Here is a 20,127-nt window from a genome sequence, read left to right on the forward strand (position 1 = left end):
ATGTCATCAAAAGTTGCAGTCAGAGGTTGTGTTTCCTCTGTTTTAAAACCCCAAAATTTGATGAACTGGCCTTGATCCAACATGGAGTCAGTTAGTGGGTCAGCTTTAGTTTAGGAAAGATGCACGTCTGCTCTCTGCCGCCTCTCCCCTGGCTGTGTACACTTTCATCCCCCCCAGAAATGGTTGTTGCTTATGAACTTTGACCTCGCGTTCAAACAGTCACGACCCAGTCACCGTGCAGAAATGCATACTGAAGTTCGACAAGGGGTTGTTTTACGAGAACTCTTAATTATTTACTCCATAAAATCAAGTGCCAGTTATTTTATATCTGAAGAGACACTTTTGGAATTTTTAAACATACTTACACAGAGATATTATGTGGATATCCAGAATTGAGTTCGATGATTAGTGCTTTGTCTACACCTGTTTTTGATTGGGTTTGGCACTGCTATCTCTAATCTGTGTGTGTGTGTGTTCCTATGCATGTGTGCAGGCTCCAGTGCTGCGGCTTGAAGGTTGGGGAGGCTCCGTCTGCAGTCCCCCAGCGGCCAGACGTGGTGTGTGGGGACAGGGACACCTCCAAGCGGCCCTTCTCCCCCCTGGTCTCCCCTGTGGACGGGCCAGACACCACTGACACCATCCTGGCTCACAGGAGAGCCACCTCGGACCCCCAGACCACTATGGAACACAGACTGGTCGGCTGCAGTAAACTCAACAAGACCAAGGCGGGTCTGAAGACCAGCGCCAGCATCCGGGACAAGATCTCCCAATGGGAGGGAAAGAAGGAGACCCTCCCTACCGCCCCAGTGGATGGAAGTGGACCATGCCTGCTGACCACAGTGCACAAGGAACCAGAGGCTGTGAGAAAGAAGGAGAACTCGGAGGTCCACAGGCCGGACAGTAAGAGGTTGGTCAGCTGGGAGAGGCAGGACTTTGGGAAGGAGCATGCAGGAAAGTTGGGGGATTTATGGCCAAAGTCACCTGAGGGCCCCACTACCAAGGGGGACCGAGAGGTGATATTGGATAGAGGACCCCTCAGAGGCAGTAGTAAACCCACAGAGACAGCCAAGGAAAATAAGTCAGTTTTGACTCACATTAAGAAGCTGGAGCAGGCCATGAAAGAGGGTCCCACCAAACCCTCCTTGGTGTTGCCTGGGAACTATTTCTGCCCTCCATCCGAGGAACCGGAGGAGGCAGAGAGGAGGGGGAACGAGCCCATATTTGGAACACTGGATGTTATGGGGTCAAGGCCTGTGGGGTCATCGCGGCAGCGGAGGTCAGGTGACCCTGAGAATGTGTACACTGAGCCTGGCGCTGCCAGTCCCTCCATCAACCCCTTACCTAAACCCCAGCGCACCTTCCAGCACCACACCCCTCCCAGCACCCCAGCCTCAGGACTGAGCCTGGGCAAGGGGAGACGTGACCTGCCCCCTCTGCCCTCCATCCCCCCACCTCCCCTACCAACCTGCCCCCCGCCAGCAGTCTGCCGGAGACAATGGGCAGACCGAACCCGAGACAGCAGTAACAGGTAAGAGACAGAGATCAGACGGAGATGAAATGAGACAATATGGGAGGAAATACAGCACCCTCCGATTCAGATACAGATTCATTCATTGCCACACCTTAGATTGGCGGTGTTGTCTTTCGGTACAGCAGTCTTCCCCTGTACATGTTTTAGCCTCACCGCATACTTAATCCAGTGCAGCGTCTCATTCTGCACATCTGCACTGAATCAGAGGGAGCGATGTCATTCTGCTCATCATAGCATTCTAGAGGGTGAGGTCATTGGTTGGAGCTGTGGAATGTATACATGGAACATGAACCTTGCCAAGAGACTCCTGGCAGGAAACAATAACATGTTGCACTGTGTTTTTGTGGTTGATTGGTCCTTGGAATATCAAGGGCTTATGGTGGAGTCATTTTATAGCCCTTACGTGGCATTGATTTACTTTTCATTTTCACTGATGAAGTGTGAGGCTATAAAGAGACGACGTTCATCCAAGGCTTCTAAAAGCACAGTGCGTGTTTTCAAGTGTAGAACTAAAGAAACCCCCTGTCTGGACTCAAGCGTTTGCATGTTTCTATTGTTGACTTCTTTAGTAGACTGCATTCTCGTAAGACCTATTCTGGCTGTGTAACGTTCCATACCAAATATGGAGGTTTCACACAGCTGAGGTCTGTTTCCAAACTCTTTGTGAAGTCGGCCCAAGTTTCAGCCCAGCTAGCACGTAACCCTTTGACACATGCCAACAAACGGGTGTGATCATTCTACAGTGGTCCCTGCAGCGTACACTCAAACCGGTGTGATTAGAACGTCCAGTTTCGATTGAAACAACCGTCAGCGTTTGAGCTGTCCACACACCTTTTTTTCCCCACAAACAATTGGCACAAACACAGTCCTAACAAAGTTATCCCCTGATTTTGACCCGTTTATTTTCCAGACATGCTGTCGATACTTCTGTGAATAACACAATCATCCAAACCTGAAAATGTAGGCTACATTAGTCCTAGCGCTAAATGAGGAAAGATTGACATTGACAAGCGGTCATATTTATCCAACTCTCTGCTGACAGAAACCACAATATTAATTAGCTAATAGAAATCACTATTTACAATTCATTGCATCACAGGTGAGCTCACCATTGGTCATAATAATTGAGTAAAACACTTTCTAGAAATCAAAAGTAACCCGACGATGGATAGTTTGTGCGCGCCACCATGTTTCTTTTTTCGCGTCAACCAAAGAAGAGCAGTTTGGTCTGTTTGTAGACACACCCCATTTCAACATGCATACTGCATTCATTCACTTCCCTTCGTTCACTTCTGGAAGTTTATTCAAAAGATGAGTGAACCATTCCTTCACTTCATTTTGTAACGTCTTTGATCTGACAGACATTTATGTGACACACAGAATGTATTGTATAATGTCAACAAACATGGCACCACACATAGCTGGCAAATAGCTTAGCATTAGATCATTATAATCAGTACAACTTTGTCACCAGTACTTGAAGATATGTGAATAAAACTGTAAATACATTATGCTACACAAAAAAACGTCCAGGGGCAAACTTTCACCCCCCCCCCCCCCCCCCACATTGTGAAATTGCACTTTTGTCCCCCTCAGTTTTATAATTGGAATATGATACAAAACGAGGCAACGGTGTGCTTTAGGACCATGCGGACGCCTCCGAGTGGTCGGGTAGGTAGAGTGTTTAACTTTAAAACAACAATAATAATAATATCCAGTCAGATATGTATATGACCCCACTTCTAAAACCAACGTTGAGCCCCTGGAAATGACAACACGATATACAGAAAATAATGCAGTTAGTTTGATTGGACACGTGTGCATTCCTAAGTTAGTATTTGTAAGGAAAACAACAATGAAGGCAATATGAGCGCCTGCCAGAAAATGTGCTCCTCACTGACGCCGTGCCACAAAAAACAATGCAATTGCATGATTAATGCCTAAGCAAATTACTTTCCATGTGTCCTATCTGTGCTTGGAGTTCAAAAGTTAAACTAAGCTAGCAGTGTTATTTAGTCTTATTGAAACATTCAGTGAAAGTTTAAGGAAGTTATTCAAAAACTTTATGTATTTCCTTTAAATATCTTTCTAAACAATTACAACATTTAGCGGCTAAGAACGTTTATTTTATTACCTTCAAATATCCTATAACTTCTGTTCTCAGAACCTTAACCTCCCAGGAAAACTTTCAGGGAACCATAGTAAAATCTTCTCCGAACCTCCCTGCAACCTAAAAATGTACATTTCCAGAACAAGTGTTCTCAGAACGTTTTTTTTTTTACTTCCGATTTACTGGTCAGGAAACTTATGGCTTCATTCCCAGAACCAATCGGGAACCAAATACATGTTTCCACAACTTCCAAAGAAACAAATGTGCAAGCTGGGAGAGTGTGCCCCACTGGGGCACTGGTGAAAAATAGTGCGCTATATATGGAATAGGGTGAGGCTGTCCAAAATGGCAGGCTTTTGTGGGTTTTACAGAACAATAGTCCTATTGGAAGAGATACTGTCTGTTTCCCACTGGGCCAGACTGTTTGGCAGCAGTGGTGCACACACAGAGATGGGCATTCAGAGCTGGCCAAGAGGAGTATCTGTCAATCTGCCTACACACACACGCGTTCGCGCACGAACACACCACACAGACCACACACACACACACCTACCTTTACCATCTGGAGGGCTATAGAGATAGGTAGTTCTAGACTGAAATGTCTTTCTCTGCTTCCTTTACCTAGGTCCAGAGGTAGAGAGAGAGCATATGCAAACAGTTCATCTTGAATCTTCACCACCAGCCAATACTGTCAAGTCAGATTATTTGTGTTCCTTACCTTAAATCCACTACTTCCACTACCAATATGTTTCTCCCACCTGGCTGATCCGTGTGTCTGTCCTACAGGAAGTCCTATGAGTTTGAGGATCTGCTGCAGTCATCAGAGAGCAGCAGGGTGGACTGGTACGCTCAGTCCCGACTGGGCCTCACACGTACTTTATCAGAGGAAAATGTCTACGAGGATATCCTAGGTAACGCACCTTCTTCCTAGTCCTAAGTATATGTTCCAAACATGGGCTTGATGGCTCAGTTGGTTGGAGCTGTGTTGGTTGGTTTGCAACATCAGAATTTCTGCATGGACCACATATACAGAGTATGTTCTTATACTGTACGTTCCTAACACTGGATAGTGGAAGTGTTTAAGGGTTGACTCGTGTCATGGGCCCTTCTGCTCAGGGACAACTCAATGCCACAGAGTTCAGGGGCATGTTCAGTAGGGTACACTGTAGCATAACTCAGTGGAAAACAAAGCTGTTTTCTTATTGGACAAGTTCTGTTTCAATGAATTTAAAAAGCATTTGTTACTTACTGAACACAACCCATGTGTTACTAAGGTTTTCTTTTGTGCTTTTTAATTAAGAGTCATGCTGCTTCGGTATTGTTATTAGTAACAATGTGGTTCTCTTACCTACGTTTCTACGTTCTGTCTACTGTGTTGAACTAACCCCACCTCCAGCCTGTTTAATATCATGTTGGTGTAATGGAGTTTTGTGCGGTCTTAAAATGTGTGTGTGTGTGTGTGTGGTGGGGGGGGGGGGGTGCATATTTGTGGCTTAGTCCCCTGGTGCATTTTTGGCAACATTCTCCATGGTATCTATGGTTTTCATCACTCACACTATGAGTATTGGTCGTTATATCTAGGCTATATTCAGGTCCGTGCTTTAGAGCTTAACCATAACAATCAAATGGTGTATTTTATTGCATTTGGGTGCTGCCTATACTTAGTCTGTATTTTCTTAGTGTCTAAGTGGAGTACTTAGAGTGATTTCTAAGACATGGTCTACCGAACCCCTAGCCCCCCATGGGTCAAGTAACTCATGGCTCACACTGTAGGAGCAGCTTTAAGTGCCTATGGGAGGAAGAGCTGGAGTTGGAGCTACAGAGAGGGAGACAAAGGCGGGACAGCAGACTGGGTATGAGTGTCTCCACCATTAACCCCCCCCCCCCCCCCCCCCCCCCCCCGAAGCTAAACACAACCAACTTGAGCTTGCTCTTTCAAATAGACAAAGCAGCAACCATCACTAGAAAAATCTCTATCACAGACCGTAGTAGGCCTATAATCATATAGAGATGTTTGCCAGTGAAATGTGAAAACCAGTACTCTAGCTGATCCCTTGTTTTTCTGAGGAAAGGAGGGGGAAGAACTGTCTGTCCCGGTCTGACGTCCCCCTCTAACAGGTCCATCTGGTAGATGGATCGACGAGGGAGAAGAGACCGGCCCCGGCTCTGGAAAATGGGCCTCACTGTCCCTGCCTCTCTCTCTCTTATCTGCGCTCACAGCAATGGTTGGAGTTACTGGTGCTGTAGTGTAAACTGCATCTGTGCTAGAGTGGACAGTTTATCTTGGTGAAATATGAGCTTGGTTGCAAGCAAGCACTGCTGCTGGCAGGTCTGTACACACACACATCTGGAGCAAAAATATTGGAAACGCAACCAAAACATACCGGCAATGAATTAGAGCACTCGTTTGGGTAGATTGCCTTCCAATTAGAAACGTAGGACATTAGAACCGTGGTTCGATAGCATGTTGCTGATTTTTTATGTGGAGGTCTGTATCCTTTGCAGACCCTCCGTCAAAGGAGAACCCTTACGAAGATATAGAGTTGAAGAGAAGTTGCCCTGGAAACAAGCTCTCTTTACCCATCTCCTCTCCCTCATCCCTTGTCCCCGACACACCGGCCAAGGTACATAATGTAGAATGAATTGTTCCTGATAGTAATGTGCATTGTGCTTCTAGTGAATGTGACCATAGTGATCAACTGCTTGTAGTGAACAGATTGTGAACTAATCAAAAGCAATAGAGGCCCACTATACAATTTCAGGAAAAAAAAACTAAAAAACATTGATACACATCTCGGCCTCCCCCCCTCTTCCTCCCCTTCCTCTATTCTGTCTCCCTCCAGCTCTTCTCAAAGCCAGGTTTCTTCAGGCAGAACTCAGAACGCCGCAGCTTCAAGCTCCTGGACCTGCGTAAGACCAACCGGGACACCGGCATCTCCTCGCCCTCCCGCATCAGCCCCCCCTCCACCCCCAGCAGCCCTGATGACACTCCCAGTCTCTCAGGAGACCCCTACAACCGCAGGCGCAGAAAGATTCCCAAGGTAAATGGGGGGCCTACCAGACTCCTAACCTCCCCCTATCCTCAGTAAATTACAGGCACAGTCTACTGCTTTGGGGTGCCTGGTGCACTCATGCCTGGTGCACTCATGCCTGGTGCACTCATGCACCAGGCATGAGTGCTCATGCACCAGGCATGAGTGCCTTTTTTGGCAAGGTAATGACCAAGGAGCTGGCTAATAAAGCAGAAATAGACAGGCACTCAGGTTAACCTATGTAGTGAGAGGGTGGTTCTGAGAAGTTACGATGGAGGATTCTTGTGTTGTGCTACTTCTCCTCCCTACAGATGGTGCTGAAGATCAATGGCATCTTCGAGTTGAGGAGAGGGAAGAAACACATGAAGAGGGTGTCTCAGTCTACGGAGTCCGGCTCAGGGAGAGGTGAGGCTGGGGTAGACCTGCCAGGAACACACCGAGGGGGAGGGGCTCAAGCTGCTTAAAGGCTTACCCCTACACTACACCTCTACCCCCTTACAACTGTACCCCGCTATTTCCCTAGCCCCCTACCCCCTTCTCAATTACCCCCTAGCTGTTTGTTTCACAGCTGCTTTTGCTACACAGTTTGGACAACACTGCCTCATATCTCCATAAAAGCAACAACACTCCTCCATATTTGTCCACTTAGCTTTATGGGTATGTTTACATTTTTGGGTCAGTTGCATTTGACCCATTTTTCAGACGAGTGTTTTGTTGTTGCTTAATCAAACACAAATGTGGAAAGAGTTTGTTATTGTGAATGAGTACTATGCCATATGTGGAAATGTTCTGCCTCAAATGTTATTTCACATTATTTACAATGTGGTGGTCACATTCACTCATTATTCTGTTACTTTGTTTCTCTTTGATGCAGTGACTGATGACAACAGTGAGTCCGAGAGTGACACAGAGGAAAAATTGAAAGGTGAGGACATCCTCAAGACTATCTTTGTGTGCGTGTACTGAAATGTATAGTGCTCTTTCCTTTCTAGAGAGGGAATGATTGGATGAAATCTGCCATTATTTTGGATTAAGTGTATTTTAATGATGTGTCAGCTCACAGCCAGCGTCTGTCGTCGGTGCAGTCCATGTTGAGGCAGACGGGGCGGTTCCGGACCCTGGAAAGGGGCCTGATGGACCTACAGGAGAGGAAGCTGTTTGAGTACTTTATAGTGGTGGCACTACAGAATACCAAGGCTGGAGCTCCTTATCTACCAGAGGTCACTCAGCAGTTCCCCCTCAAGGTAGTCCGAGCTGACAGCTAGTCCCCAACCAACTGGAGTGTTCATGTGTTTATCTTATAAGTGACTTTTAAAAAAAATGACTACACCTACAGTATGTGTGTGTGTGTGTTATCAGACATACAGTACCAGATGAGTTTGGAGACACCTACTCATTCAAGGTTTTTCTTTATTTTTACTATTTCTACATTGTAGAATAATAGTGAAGACATCAAAACTATGAAATACCACATATGGAATCATGTAGTGTTAAAAGGGTTAAACAAATCAAAATATATTTTATATTCTTCAAAGTAGCCACCCTTTACCTTGATGACAGCTTTGCACACTCTTGGCATCCTCTCAACCAGCTTCACCTGGAATGCTTTTCCAACAGTCTTGAAGGAGTCACCACATATGCCACTTTTCCTTCACTCTGTGGTCCAACTCATCCCAAACCATCTCAATTGGGCTGAGGTCAGGTGATTGTGGATGCCAGGTCATCTGATGCAGCACTCATCACTCTCCTTCTTGGTCAAATAGCCCTTACACAGCCTGGAGGTGTGTTGGGTCATTGTCCTGTTGAAAAACAAATTATAGTCCCACTAAGCGCAAACCAGATGGGATGGCGTATCACTGCAGAATGCTGTGATAGCCATGCTGGTTAAGTGTGCCTTGAATTCTAAATAAATCACTGACCGTATCACCAACAAAGCCCCATCACACTTCCTCCTCCGTGCTTCACGGAGGAGAACCACACATGCAGAGATCATCCGTTCACCTACTCTGCGTCTCACAAAGACACGGCTGTTGGAACCATAAATCTCAATTTCCACCGGTCTAATGTCCATTGCTTCTTATTGGTGTTCTTTAGTGTTTTCTTTGCAGCAATTCGACCATGAAGGCCTGATTTCATGCAGTCTCCTCTGATGAGATGTGTCTGTTACTTGAACTCTGTAAAGTGTTTAATTGGGATTTTTTTGCAATTTTTGAGGCTGGTAACTCTAATGAACTTATCCTCTGCAGCAGAGGTAACTCTGGGTCTTCCTTTCCTGTGGCAGTCCTCATGAGACAGTTTCATCATAGAGCTTGGTTTTTGCGACTGCACTTAAACTTTCAAAGTCCTTTATTTTACGCATTGACTGACCTTCATGTCTTAAAGTAATGATGGACTGTTGTTTCTCTATGCTTATTTCAGCTGTTCTTGTCATAATATGGAGTTGGTCTTTTACCAAATAGGGCTCTCTTCTGTATACCACCTCTACCTTGTCAACACAAATGGTTGGCTCAAACACATTAATAAGGAAAGACATTCTACAAATTAACAATTTAACGAAGCACACCTGTTAATTGTGACGCATTCCAAGTGACTACCTCATGAAGCTGGTTGAGAGAATGCCAAGAGGGTGCAAAGCTGTCAAGACAAAGAGTGGCTACTGAAGAATCTCAAATATAAAACATATTTTGATTTAACACTTTCTTGGGGTTACTACGTGTTATCTTATAGTTTTGATGTCTACAATGTAGAAAACAGTTAAAAAATAAAGAAACCCTTGAATGAGTAGGCGTCAACTTTTGACTGGTACCATAGCATTGAAGCTAACCTGTTTATTCTCTGTCAGCTGGAGAGGAGCTTCAAGTTCATGCGGGAAACAGAAGACCAACTGAAGGTCATTCCTCAGTTCTGTTTTCCTGATGCTAAGGACTGGGCCCCCGTTGACAACTTCCCCAGGTCAGGCTGCTCACACACACATGCACCCCCCTACCCCACCCCATATAGGAGGTGTTGACAAATGATGAATGGGAGGCTAGTGAGCTGTTAATAAAGTGCTTTAGGTATTATGAAACAACCTGTCACTTCTTCCTGACACACATTGCCCAATAGTACCTAGACCAGGTCAATCTCACAAGCACTACTTTGTTTCCAAAGGTGACAGTGTTTCTGGTGGGAGACAGGTAATAATGACCCTTTACTAAATGTTTTATGGGTACCGGCTATTGGAATGTTAGCTCAAGCAAACCGAGGGTGCATCCCAAATGGGATCCTTATCCCTATTTGGTGCACTACTTTTGACCAGGTTCGAAAGGGCTCTGGTTAAAAATAGTGCACTTTATAGTGAACAGGGTGCCATTTGGGATGCAATCAGAGCCCCATTCCACACACTTGCAGGGCAGAGACGTTGAGCTGGCTGACACGGTTCCTGTCAGAGAGCCAGGGTTGGTCAATGCACACCTGTCAGACAGACTGGAGCTGTCTTTGTGTGGGTTATGCAGAGTAAGTCTGCCCTGAGGGGAGGACTGGAGAACAAAGTAGGGGGTTATTGGTTTTGCTGATATCAAGAAATGACCAGGGTGGTTTGATTTTTCCTTAACAGCAGCAAACTATCCTAGACTTTCTTAAAGTTGATAAGATACGATAACTTTAAAATGGGTGGTGCACAGACAGTGAACCATTTTTTCTTTCTTTCCAAATCACGTAAATAAGAGGTACGTTTTTCGAAGTTGGCTGGCTAATCTGAGGTTGTTTTGTGAAATACAGACAGGAGTTTGAGTGCTCTATTTTCAACACACAACTCACTCAATTTCTTAACAGTTTTATTGCTCCTACATATGAATAGTTTCCAACCTGTGTGAATTATCTTATTTTCCAGTGAAACGTTCTCCTTCGTCCTGACTGGTGAGGACGGGAGCAGACGGTTCGGATACTGTCGTCGTTTACTGGTAAGCTACTCAAATGGCTACTTTTGTTATTTTCACCTCATCCACTTCCATGTGTGTGTCACTGACCTGAGTGTTGATAGTGATTGGAAATCCCTGTGTTGATTTGAATTCAAAATGGAGGGCCCTATCATTCACTGCACTGTCCTGATCTGGGTCCACAGCCCAGTGGTAAAAGCCGGAGGCTGCCAGAAGTCTACTGCATCGTCAGCCGGCTGGGCTGTTTCGACCTCTTCTCTAAGGTACAGTATACTATACACATAGAGCCTGGAGTTTTTCCTGGTCAGGTCACATGTTCAGGCCAAAATCCCGGTCCTTCAATTCAGTATAGCCACCCACAGTGAGAGGAACTGGAGCCCACATGTACCCACAGAGCCCCTCCCTCTCCCTGTTTGTAACTTTCCCACCGCAGCTTTTCAAGCTGCAGCCCTGGCTCCAGTACACAAAGACACATGTGAACCCCAGCTGATGTGGTTACCACAGTGGAATATTGGCATAGGCTCCCCTGTAATGAGCCACTGATTTATGTGTCAGCCTACATGCATGTATGTTATGTGAGTGTGCAGTTGCCCGTGCTGCTTACGTATATTTCAGTGTATACAATATATTATAAACTGGGTGGTTCGAGCCCTGAATGCTGATTGGCTGAAAGTTGTGGTATATCAGACCGTATACCACGGGTATGACACAACATGTATTTTTACTGCTCTAATTACGTTGGTAACCAGTTAATAATAGCAATAAGGCACCTCTGGGGTTTGTGGTATATGGTCAATATACCATGGCTAAGGTATGTGTCCTAGCATTACTTAAATGTGTTGTAGTGCATTTATATCTATAAGCTTCAGTTTAGTGTACTGTTAAGTGTACTTTCTATACCATATTTAATTGCGTAAGTTAATGTGCTTTAGGGTAAAGTATAGTGTACTTCCTACTCCATTGTGAATGTGTGTGCCATCTTCCCCCTAGATCCTGGATGAGGTAGAAAAGAGGAGGGCCATCTCTCCAGCCCTGGTGCAGCCCTTCATGAGGGGCATCATGGAGGCTCCCTTCCCCGCCCTGGGGAGAACCATCACTGTGAAGAACTTCCTGCCTGGCTCAGGCACTGAGGTGAGGGGGAATAAACGTTACAGAGTAGGGGTGGCTAGAGTCGATTCCACCACTGGCCATAGGATGCGGCCTTCGCTTTACTGAAAACGTCATTGACTTGAGGTGTTTATCTTGTACGTTTTAAACGTTGGATGTGTGTACACTGTGCTGTATGCAAGTGTATTTTGTGACGTTAGTAGCCTGTGTGTTGTGTGTCTATGTAAATACATCTCTCTCTCGTTCTCCATCTTTCTCAGGTGATAGAGCTGTGTCGTCCATCTGACTCTCGTCTGGAGCATGTGGACTTTGAATGTCTGTTCTCCTCTCTGTCGCTGCGTCTGCTCCTCAGAGTCTTCGCCTCTCTGCTGCTGGAGCGCAGGATCATCTTCACTGCTGACAAACTCAGGTGGGACACTACTGTGTGCTCTATGGCCACTAGTGATGGGGGGATCTATACAGTTACTTTGACTCCAAGTATCAATTTGTCATAGTTTTTTTTTGTTGCTAGGTAGCGTTAGCTAGCGCTAGTCGGCTGTACCTGTGGCAAAACGCAGCTATTTTTCATCCTATAGCTTGTTCTCCAAGGTTTTTTCAGCATTTTCCCCCCCATGACTGATCAAAACGAATTTCCTCATGTTCTCTTTTGTCTCTCTACTGCAGACTTATACAGAGCAATATGTTTGGAACATCGAAATAAAATTGCAGTACTGAATCGCAATACATATAGAATTGTGGGAACTTCCATACATATTGTATCGGCACCTAAGTATCATGATAATATCGTATTGTGTGAGGTTCCTAGAAATTCCTAGCCCAAGTGGCCGCGTCCCAAAACAAGCCCTAGCCTCTATTCGGCCTAGTCTAGTAACTAGGAGCTAAGGTTAGAGGTTGTTTATGGACTGGCTAATGGGTACCTGTGTTGCTCAGTGTCAGATTCAGAAAACGTTAATGTCCTCAGAGGCAATTCATCTTGCAGCAGTCATAAAACATATCACATCTAAAAATGTAAAATAAATAGCAAAGATATTTACAAGCAAATAGGCAGGGTAAGTGCAGTTTCATAGTGCATGTGCTAAGTATAATTAGTCCAACATTTTAAGTTGCAGAATTGCATTTGGAATAAAAGAGTACTTGGCCCCATTTTATTTTATGTTTTTTAAATTTAATTATTTTTTTTAGCCTTAGGTAGTCTGTACCTGTGGCCAGAAGGAAGGAACTGGAATTCAGAGTGGAGTGGATGGGAAGTGTCCACCGCTATTATATTTGCCTTCTGGAGGGCTCTGCCCAGGTAGAGAGATGACCGGTCTTGCTGTTGCTGCCCCATGATTTTTCCACAAGTCCTGACTATCTTGCCCAACCTATTTTTCTGTGCCACCTTGATATTCCCAAACCAGCAGGTCAAGCAGTAGGACAGAATGCTCACAATGAACGATTTATTAAAGAGAACCGTGATGATTAGATCAACATTAAAGTGCAGTTTCCATAGGTAATAGTCTGTTGGCCTTCAAAATAGCGTCAGTACACTGATCCCAGGACAGCTTGTTGTCAATGACCAACCAAAGGTATTTGTACTCCTCCGCTATTTCAATGGGCTCACCTATTATCAGTGATGGTGTGTGCATGGTAGTGTTCCTTCGAAAGTCAATCACCATGTCCTTTTGTTTTTGATGTATTTAATATTACATGGATGACTCCGACCAGACAGTAAAATCCTTCAGACGGTCCGTGCTCGGTTTCATCCCCTTCAAGAAGACTGACCAAAGCAGTATCGTCAGCATATTTGATCAGGTGGCACCCTGGGAACCGGCTCCGGCAGCTGTCTGTATACAGTATGTATAGTACTCCAAATTGGAGGGGGTCAAGAAGGTGTCTGGTGGTGGTTTATGTATGCCTTGACGATCTTTTCAAGAGATTTAATCAAGAGAGGTAAGAGCGACAGGTCTGTAATCATTTGATGCAGATGGATGGGAGGTTTATGGAACAGGTACAACAATAGATTTTTTCCATAGTGATGGAATTTCCAATGTATCCAGGAACTGCTGAAAGAGAGCAGAAGATACCACTCAGCTGAGTGGAACAGTGTTTCAAGACACGACCACTTACATTATCAGGCCCCGGGCTCTTTCGTGCTCCAGTGCTTTTGAATACTCGTTGTATGACTTTCTCATCGATGACAATCCCGCTCTCTGTTGCCATGACATCCTCCTCCAGACAGGCCAGGGGAGCGGGGGCGCCCCCTGTTTCAAAGCGAGTGAAGAACTTCAGTTCATTGGCTGTAGAGGGCACACCCTCTTGTCCAGGCAGGGATCGATACATTGCCTCGCTTTGAAAGGGATGTTTGCCCAACCGGGCAGACGGAGAGTCTCCCTGTAACATTATCTGTTGCACCTTATCCTTGTACTGGCATCTTGCCTTTTTTATCTCTTCGTTCACCTCTCTCTCTACCTCTTCGAGTGGATTCCCGGAGGCAAACACTTGTTTCTTCTTGTTAAGCACCACTTTCAATTCTTTGGTCACCCGTGGTACGCTAAGAAATATCTTACATGTTTTTTGGGGGGATCGCCAAATAAACACAATTCAATATAGTCAGATATTACGTTAGTCAACTCGTTCAGGTCAGCTGATGATTCTTCAAATCCACTAAATGAGGTACAGGCAAAGCATCCCTGCAATTGATCACTAGTGTCATTGTCCCACACCTGTGTTTGTTTTTCCACCACCTTCCCCCTTTTGACTAACTGTCTATAAGTTGCTCATAGAAAAAAGTGTTATGATCTGATCCACCCAGTGGAGGTCTGGCAAAGGATGAATACACTTTCCGACCGAGCCGTAAAACAAATCTATGATCTTATTTTTCCTTGTTAGACAAGTCACATACTGGGTGAAGGTACTCAGTGTGTTGAGAGTGCAGCTATTGAAATCCCCCATGATGAATTTGGGCGCATCAGGGGAAATCGCATCAAGCTTTTGAGTGAGGTTTGAAATGTTGTCCGCTGCATTGACACGGTTTGCTCTTGGATAGATATAGACAGTTGTTATAAAAAGTTGGGCGGAATTCACGGGGGAGGAAGAAGGGGCGCAGTGACAATGACAGTAGCTCTCTATCAGGAGTGCATATTTTCTTCCCTTGACAATCGTAGTTTTATATCATTTATCAGAACAGACTCCGCCTCCGTGCTCCTTACCACTAGCTTCTCTGCCCATACGAGTGATGGTGAATCCTTCAGGGGTGACTTCAGTCGGGCACCGCCTCCGACAGCCAAGTTTCAGAGGCCATCACACAGGCCTCCCTGTATTCATATAGATACCGAGCAGGGTAGTTGGAAGCGGAATCTTTGTTTTGTTCCTCCTCTGCCGCACACCTCCTTTTCCTCCTTCACCGGGTTGTTTTGTCTCACCATCTCTGCAGGTATGTCCCCTTTGATCCATTCTCCCGAACGTGCGTTATTACATTGTAAAAGAGCTATAGCAGATGTGTGGTGCCCGCCGACTTTCTCAGAAGTTCGCATGCTGTTTCAGGTACCAGCAAAATTAATCAAAGTAGGAGAATAATCCACTGTATGCACGTAATGTCGCTCTACCGTAGCCTAATCAGTAATCCGATGCAACATAAAACACTAATACACTACTATAGACAAAGCAACAAAAATGGACGAGCTTAAACGACGGACAAACGCTGCAGGGCACCACTGCGCAGCGTCCTCCTGCCCATCCTCAAATAAGCCTCACGCTTTCAGTCACCGTAGTCTTTTGAGTACATACTGCAGCTACGGATCAGTACAATTTAGTACTTATCTAGCTACCTTTTTTGTTATACTGTATGAGTAAACCGACTTGAGACCAGTGAGATTAGGTGAAAGGCAGAGGAGAGGGAACAGGATGTGACAGACACACCAGACAGACAGACAGACAGACAGACAGACAGACAGACAGACAGATGGCTCCTGGAATAGAGACAGAGAAAGAGTGTTAAGGAAGGAATGCTGTTGTGTTATACAGTCGTCTAGGGAACAATCATTTCTCTCTGGAAATATGTCATGGAAGCCAGAGACAGGGTTGGTGTAGAAGTGAAAGCGTTAAGACTGCTGTGTGCAACCGATTTGATGCACTAGCATCCACTATTCACCTGCTATTGACGGGTGCCTTGAGATGGACTATAAAGCATTTCCAGGGTCTTTCTTGGATGTGCTTTTCCCTGTCACTTAGGTGCTGTTGACATAGGCAGCTCAATTCTGACCTTTTGCCCAATTATTGGCAATAGTTGATCTGCTTGATCAAAAGCCTAATTAGTGGAAAAAGATCTGAATTGGGCTACCTGTGTAAACTCCGCATCATTAAATGCTTCTGAAAACCCAGCAGGAAAAGCTTGTGAATCCACAATAGGTTGTTGTTCCACTGTGACATTTTTCTACTGTTGCATTGAAATGAGTGGAAACTTGGCCTCACAATCACTGATTTTTGTTTTTGACTTAATTAAATGAAAACAGACATGCACATTGGAGGCATTAAGTTAACAGCGCTGGGTTAGTTCATTCACTCCCGCGATATATATTGTAGTGTTAAATCACGCCCCCTAAAGATTCATGAACAAGTCCTCAAAAAGCCATGCTTTACAAAGTGCAATGTTCAGTTTTATGTTCTAAAGCAGGTCTTGATAATAGCTGAAGAATCTGCTACTACCACCTTGTGGTGGAAAATAGAACTGCATTGAATACAGTACAAAGCACACTGACTTATATTACGTGGCTATGTGTAGGCTGCCACTACAGTCATATTTTTGCCGGTAGGTTTTTAATTAATGTTAACAACTTGTTCAGTTCTGGCAGTTGGCATCCTATTCTCTCCCTCCCTCTCGCTGCAGTACTCTGTCTCAGTGCTGCCATGCGATGGTGGCTCTACTCTACCCGTTCACCTGGCAGCACACCTACATCCCTGTGCTGCCCCCTTCCATGCTGGACATAGTATGTACCCCCACCCCCTTCATCGTGGGTCTGCTATCCAGCTCCCTGCCCAGCCTCAAAGAGCTGCCCATCGAGGAGGTGAGACCAGGACCCTGAGCCCAGCCCACTGTGTGTGTGTGTGTGTGTGTGTGTGTGAACCCCTAACCTCATCCCTTTCCTCAATAAACAATGATCTCTGTGGGTCTACTCTGAGAAAGAGCTGAGGCTGCCACACTGTGCGGAAATGACATCCGGCTCTCTCCTCAGGTCCTGGTGGTTGATCTCGGCAACAGCCGCTTCCTCAGACAGGTATACATCCCTAACAACGGTACCCATAGTAACTGACAAACAACATACTGTATGTCTCTTACATAATTGGTTACACCCATAGATGTAGCTGCAGCTCTCTGCTCATGGGACACAGTCGTCATTTCCTCTCACACCTCGGTCTTTCCTCTCCAGCTGGATGACGAGGACTCCATTCTGCCTCACAAGTTGCAGGCTGCTCTGGAACACGTTCTGGACAAGAGGAAGGAACTGGCCAGTGAGATGCCCACCGGTGAGTCAGTGCTACTATATTAACACCTCTCGCAGAAAAGTCATGTTGTGACTGATACTGGCTTGACGAAGGTCTATGCGACTGTTGACATATGTTAATTACCATATGCCTACTCATGACCGCCATGTTGAATCTGTCTCTCTCCAGACTCGAGCTCCCTCAGCACGGTGGTGTCGGAGACCTTTGTACGTTTCTTCGTGGAGATGGTGGGCCACTACCCTCTCTTCATGGGCGGGGGGGATCGAGAGGACGAGTCTGGAGCCCCCTCCTCGCCCACCCCGTTCTGCTTCCAGCGTGAGGCCTTCCGCAAGGCCGTCACTTCCAAGAGTCTGAAGAGGTTCCTGGAGGTCTTCATGGAGACCCAGATGTTCGCTGGGTTTGTGGCAGAGAGGGAGCAGCGCAGGCAGGGTCTAAGAGGTGTGGAGAAGGGTAGTAGAGCGTTTGAATTTTGTTAGTGCCTGATTGTGGGCACTCCCATAAGATACGTCTGCTTTTCGAGTCTGTATGCCTGTCTGAAATGCATAACTATGAGGATTTTGCATACTTGTCTAATAGTTTTGTGTGTTCTCGTCTTTCTGTCTGTCTGTCCAGGTTTGTTTGAGGTGAGGTCACAAGATTACCTGGACTCTCTACCAGGGAGCGAACATCGTGGGGTCAACAAGTTCCTCAAGGGTCTAGGTGAGGCCCAAATCCTCTCCCATACACCCTATCCACTCTAGTACCTACATACATCATATACCAAGTCACTCTGAATAATAGGCGTTACATTCGTGAAACTACACTCCTCCTCCATATTTGAAAAGGTTGTCACTCACGCCAAAGTTATTTTGATCCGGTTCTGTTGCCTGTTTTTATTTTCAGGAAATAAGATGAAATTCCTGTCCAAGAAATGATGCCTCGGGAGGGGACTCCATGAGATGGAGCATGTTCAAAAGAGGCAGAGAACAAAACACTTTGTCTAAGGACACAAACTCCCTGTGGATAGCATGAAGAAGGGGACTGTGTGTCCACAAGCTTATGGAGACATTCTGGGCAAAGACCGAACACTCCTGGCAATATTTGGACTGAACATGAAGGACTTTGGAGGGTGTTGGGGTTTAGCAATCGGACCAGAAACACTCATATTGTCGCGGCCCCAAAGACACAGACCCATCAAGGAACGTCGTTCTCCTTTGAGGTCTTATCATTCCCGAGTGTCTCTCTGTTGCAGCTGAGAGCTTACTTTTGTAAAGCTGTCGGCCTTTATAGTGTACATTGATGTACTGTATAGCACAGTCCATTTCCATTCCTAGAGTTGGGATAGAATGACTCCACCCACAAACCTGAAAGACTCCACTGTTGCTGGGTGGGTCAAAAGACCATTCCATTTTGTACAGTACCGTTTAAACATTCCACATATTTCTATTGACTACAACTTCTATGTTAACAGGAGGCTTAAGTTAATTTATACTGTGTACTTTTTAGAATAACTTTTGCTTCTATTTTCCCTCCTTCAAATGAAAGCAAAAGAATATCCTGCAGTTTTGTGATGGGCTTTATGTAGTCTGTATGGAGGAGGGGTTGTAGACCACTGGGTTACTATTGAGGGAATATACCACTGTGACAGAGTGAACTATGGATTGGAATGGGTGTAAGCCAAAAAAGAGAAATTATCAGAAAATCATACCTTGGAGAAGGCAAAGTAGGCCTACAACAAATCAATATGTAATTGTAAAATACCACTAGTTTTGCCTTAAACCTGATTTGAAAATGTTATGAAACAATGAAAGTTATTTTTAATTAATAAATACAAGGATGTGGGCCTCATTCATGCCTGATTGCTATTGCTGAGGAACTAACAGCTATTACAACGTTATAAACTGATTAGTAAATCACACATATTATCACTCATAAAGGGTTATTGACTTGATGTCACGAAACAAAAGGACAGTATTGTACAATTGAGCCCTTAATTTAAGTCATTTTCTACATTATCCACTGGAGGGCACTCGCTATTACACATTTCATTCAGTACATACGCTCCAGTTGTTCAGAGTCCACTCTACCAGTGCTCAATTTATTATGGTTTCCTTAAAGATGAAGAGCACAATCGATTTTCCTCGTTTGCTATAAATAAATGACCATTGATATCGAACGAAAAATCTTCATTATGAACGAAATATATCAACATATATTGCCAAAGGGCATTACAAGTTTTTTTTAAATTGTATAGTTAGCCTAATATAGTAATTTATATTATCAAATGTATTACTTAAAGTGCCCTATAAACAATATTTGTTTAATCTTCATTGTAGGGTTATTTCACAACAAATGATTAGAATAGGGCTGATAAGGTTTCGCAATAGCTTTGTCCCTTTGTGTGTTTGTCCCTCTGTAAAGAGGCAATGACTATCCCCGACCTCTGTTTTTCTTTGTGATTTCCTTTTTCCCCTTACCAAGGCTGGCTTTTCCTTTTCGGTGCGCCGTCCCCTCGAATCCCCCTCCCTCATTACGTGTTGACCGGTCGGTCCTGCCTCCCTATTTCCCCTCGTCTTTTTCGCTCCCTTCCAGGCTTCATGTCATACCACAGCTAATTCCTGACATTCCAGCCCTCTTCGCGCTTCAGACTCGGGAAAGGGGCGACACATTTAAATATATTTCTTCACAGAAATCTGACCCCAAAAATTCCACTTGCCTGTTTGACCCAGCGGTGTTGTCTGTTGCTTGACTTTCAACAGGTACGTTTACAAAATGTTAATCTGTCTCTTTGCTTTGTTAGTTGAACATCTGTTTTCTTTCATAAACCAATGCCTCTCAAGTTGTTATCAAACTTTCTGTTTCAGAGTTAGACTGGTCAGCTGTAGCCGTAGTACAGGTGTCTGCCGGTTACATTGTTTATAAAACGCTGTCTGAGGTACAAATTCTTTACATTTCTGACATTTTTTGTCA

The 20,127-nt window shown here is 44.9% G+C and overlaps 2 protein-coding genes across 2 annotated transcripts in view; both read left to right on the top strand.

The window, feature by feature from the left end:
* Nucleotides 1-19,005, top strand: part of LOC129862665 (DENN domain-containing protein 2A-like) — a 36,046-nt gene extending 17,041 nt beyond the window's left edge. Inside the window, exons 3-20 of the mRNA XM_055934548.1 lie at nucleotides 494-1,528; nucleotides 4,428-4,552; nucleotides 6,147-6,265; nucleotides 6,485-6,682; nucleotides 6,985-7,078; nucleotides 7,548-7,598; nucleotides 7,730-7,917; nucleotides 9,516-9,625; nucleotides 10,545-10,614; nucleotides 10,776-10,853; nucleotides 11,581-11,721; nucleotides 11,958-12,106; nucleotides 16,562-16,739; nucleotides 16,908-16,949; nucleotides 17,103-17,199; nucleotides 17,347-17,616; nucleotides 17,791-17,877; nucleotides 18,061-19,005. Coding sequence (XP_055790523.1) covers nucleotides 494-1,528; nucleotides 4,428-4,552; nucleotides 6,147-6,265; nucleotides 6,485-6,682; nucleotides 6,985-7,078; nucleotides 7,548-7,598; nucleotides 7,730-7,917; nucleotides 9,516-9,625; nucleotides 10,545-10,614; nucleotides 10,776-10,853; nucleotides 11,581-11,721; nucleotides 11,958-12,106; nucleotides 16,562-16,739; nucleotides 16,908-16,949; nucleotides 17,103-17,199; nucleotides 17,347-17,616; nucleotides 17,791-17,877; nucleotides 18,061-18,092 — 3,064 coding nt within the window. The 3' untranslated portion in view covers nucleotides 18,093-19,005. The remainder of the gene's footprint in view (nucleotides 1-493; nucleotides 1,529-4,427; nucleotides 4,553-6,146; nucleotides 6,266-6,484; nucleotides 6,683-6,984; nucleotides 7,079-7,547; nucleotides 7,599-7,729; nucleotides 7,918-9,515; nucleotides 9,626-10,544; nucleotides 10,615-10,775; nucleotides 10,854-11,580; nucleotides 11,722-11,957; nucleotides 12,107-16,561; nucleotides 16,740-16,907; nucleotides 16,950-17,102; nucleotides 17,200-17,346; nucleotides 17,617-17,790; nucleotides 17,878-18,060) is intronic.
* Nucleotides 19,006-19,772: 767 nt separating this feature from the next.
* LOC129861836 (transcriptional enhancer factor TEF-3-like) overlaps nucleotides 19,773-20,127 on the top strand; it is a gene marked incomplete at its 5' end in the record, with an annotated part of 47,633 nt that continues 47,278 nt past the window's right edge. Inside the window, 1 exon segment of the mRNA XM_055932975.1 lies at nucleotides 19,773-19,916. Within this exon segment, the coding sequence (XP_055788950.1) occupies nucleotides 19,773-19,916 (144 nt within the window).

The sequence above is a fragment of the Salvelinus fontinalis genome, chromosome 9, assembly GCF_029448725.1.
Source record: "Salvelinus fontinalis isolate EN_2023a chromosome 9, ASM2944872v1, whole genome shotgun sequence".
NCBI lineage: Eukaryota > Metazoa > Chordata > Actinopteri > Salmoniformes > Salmonidae > Salvelinus > Salvelinus fontinalis.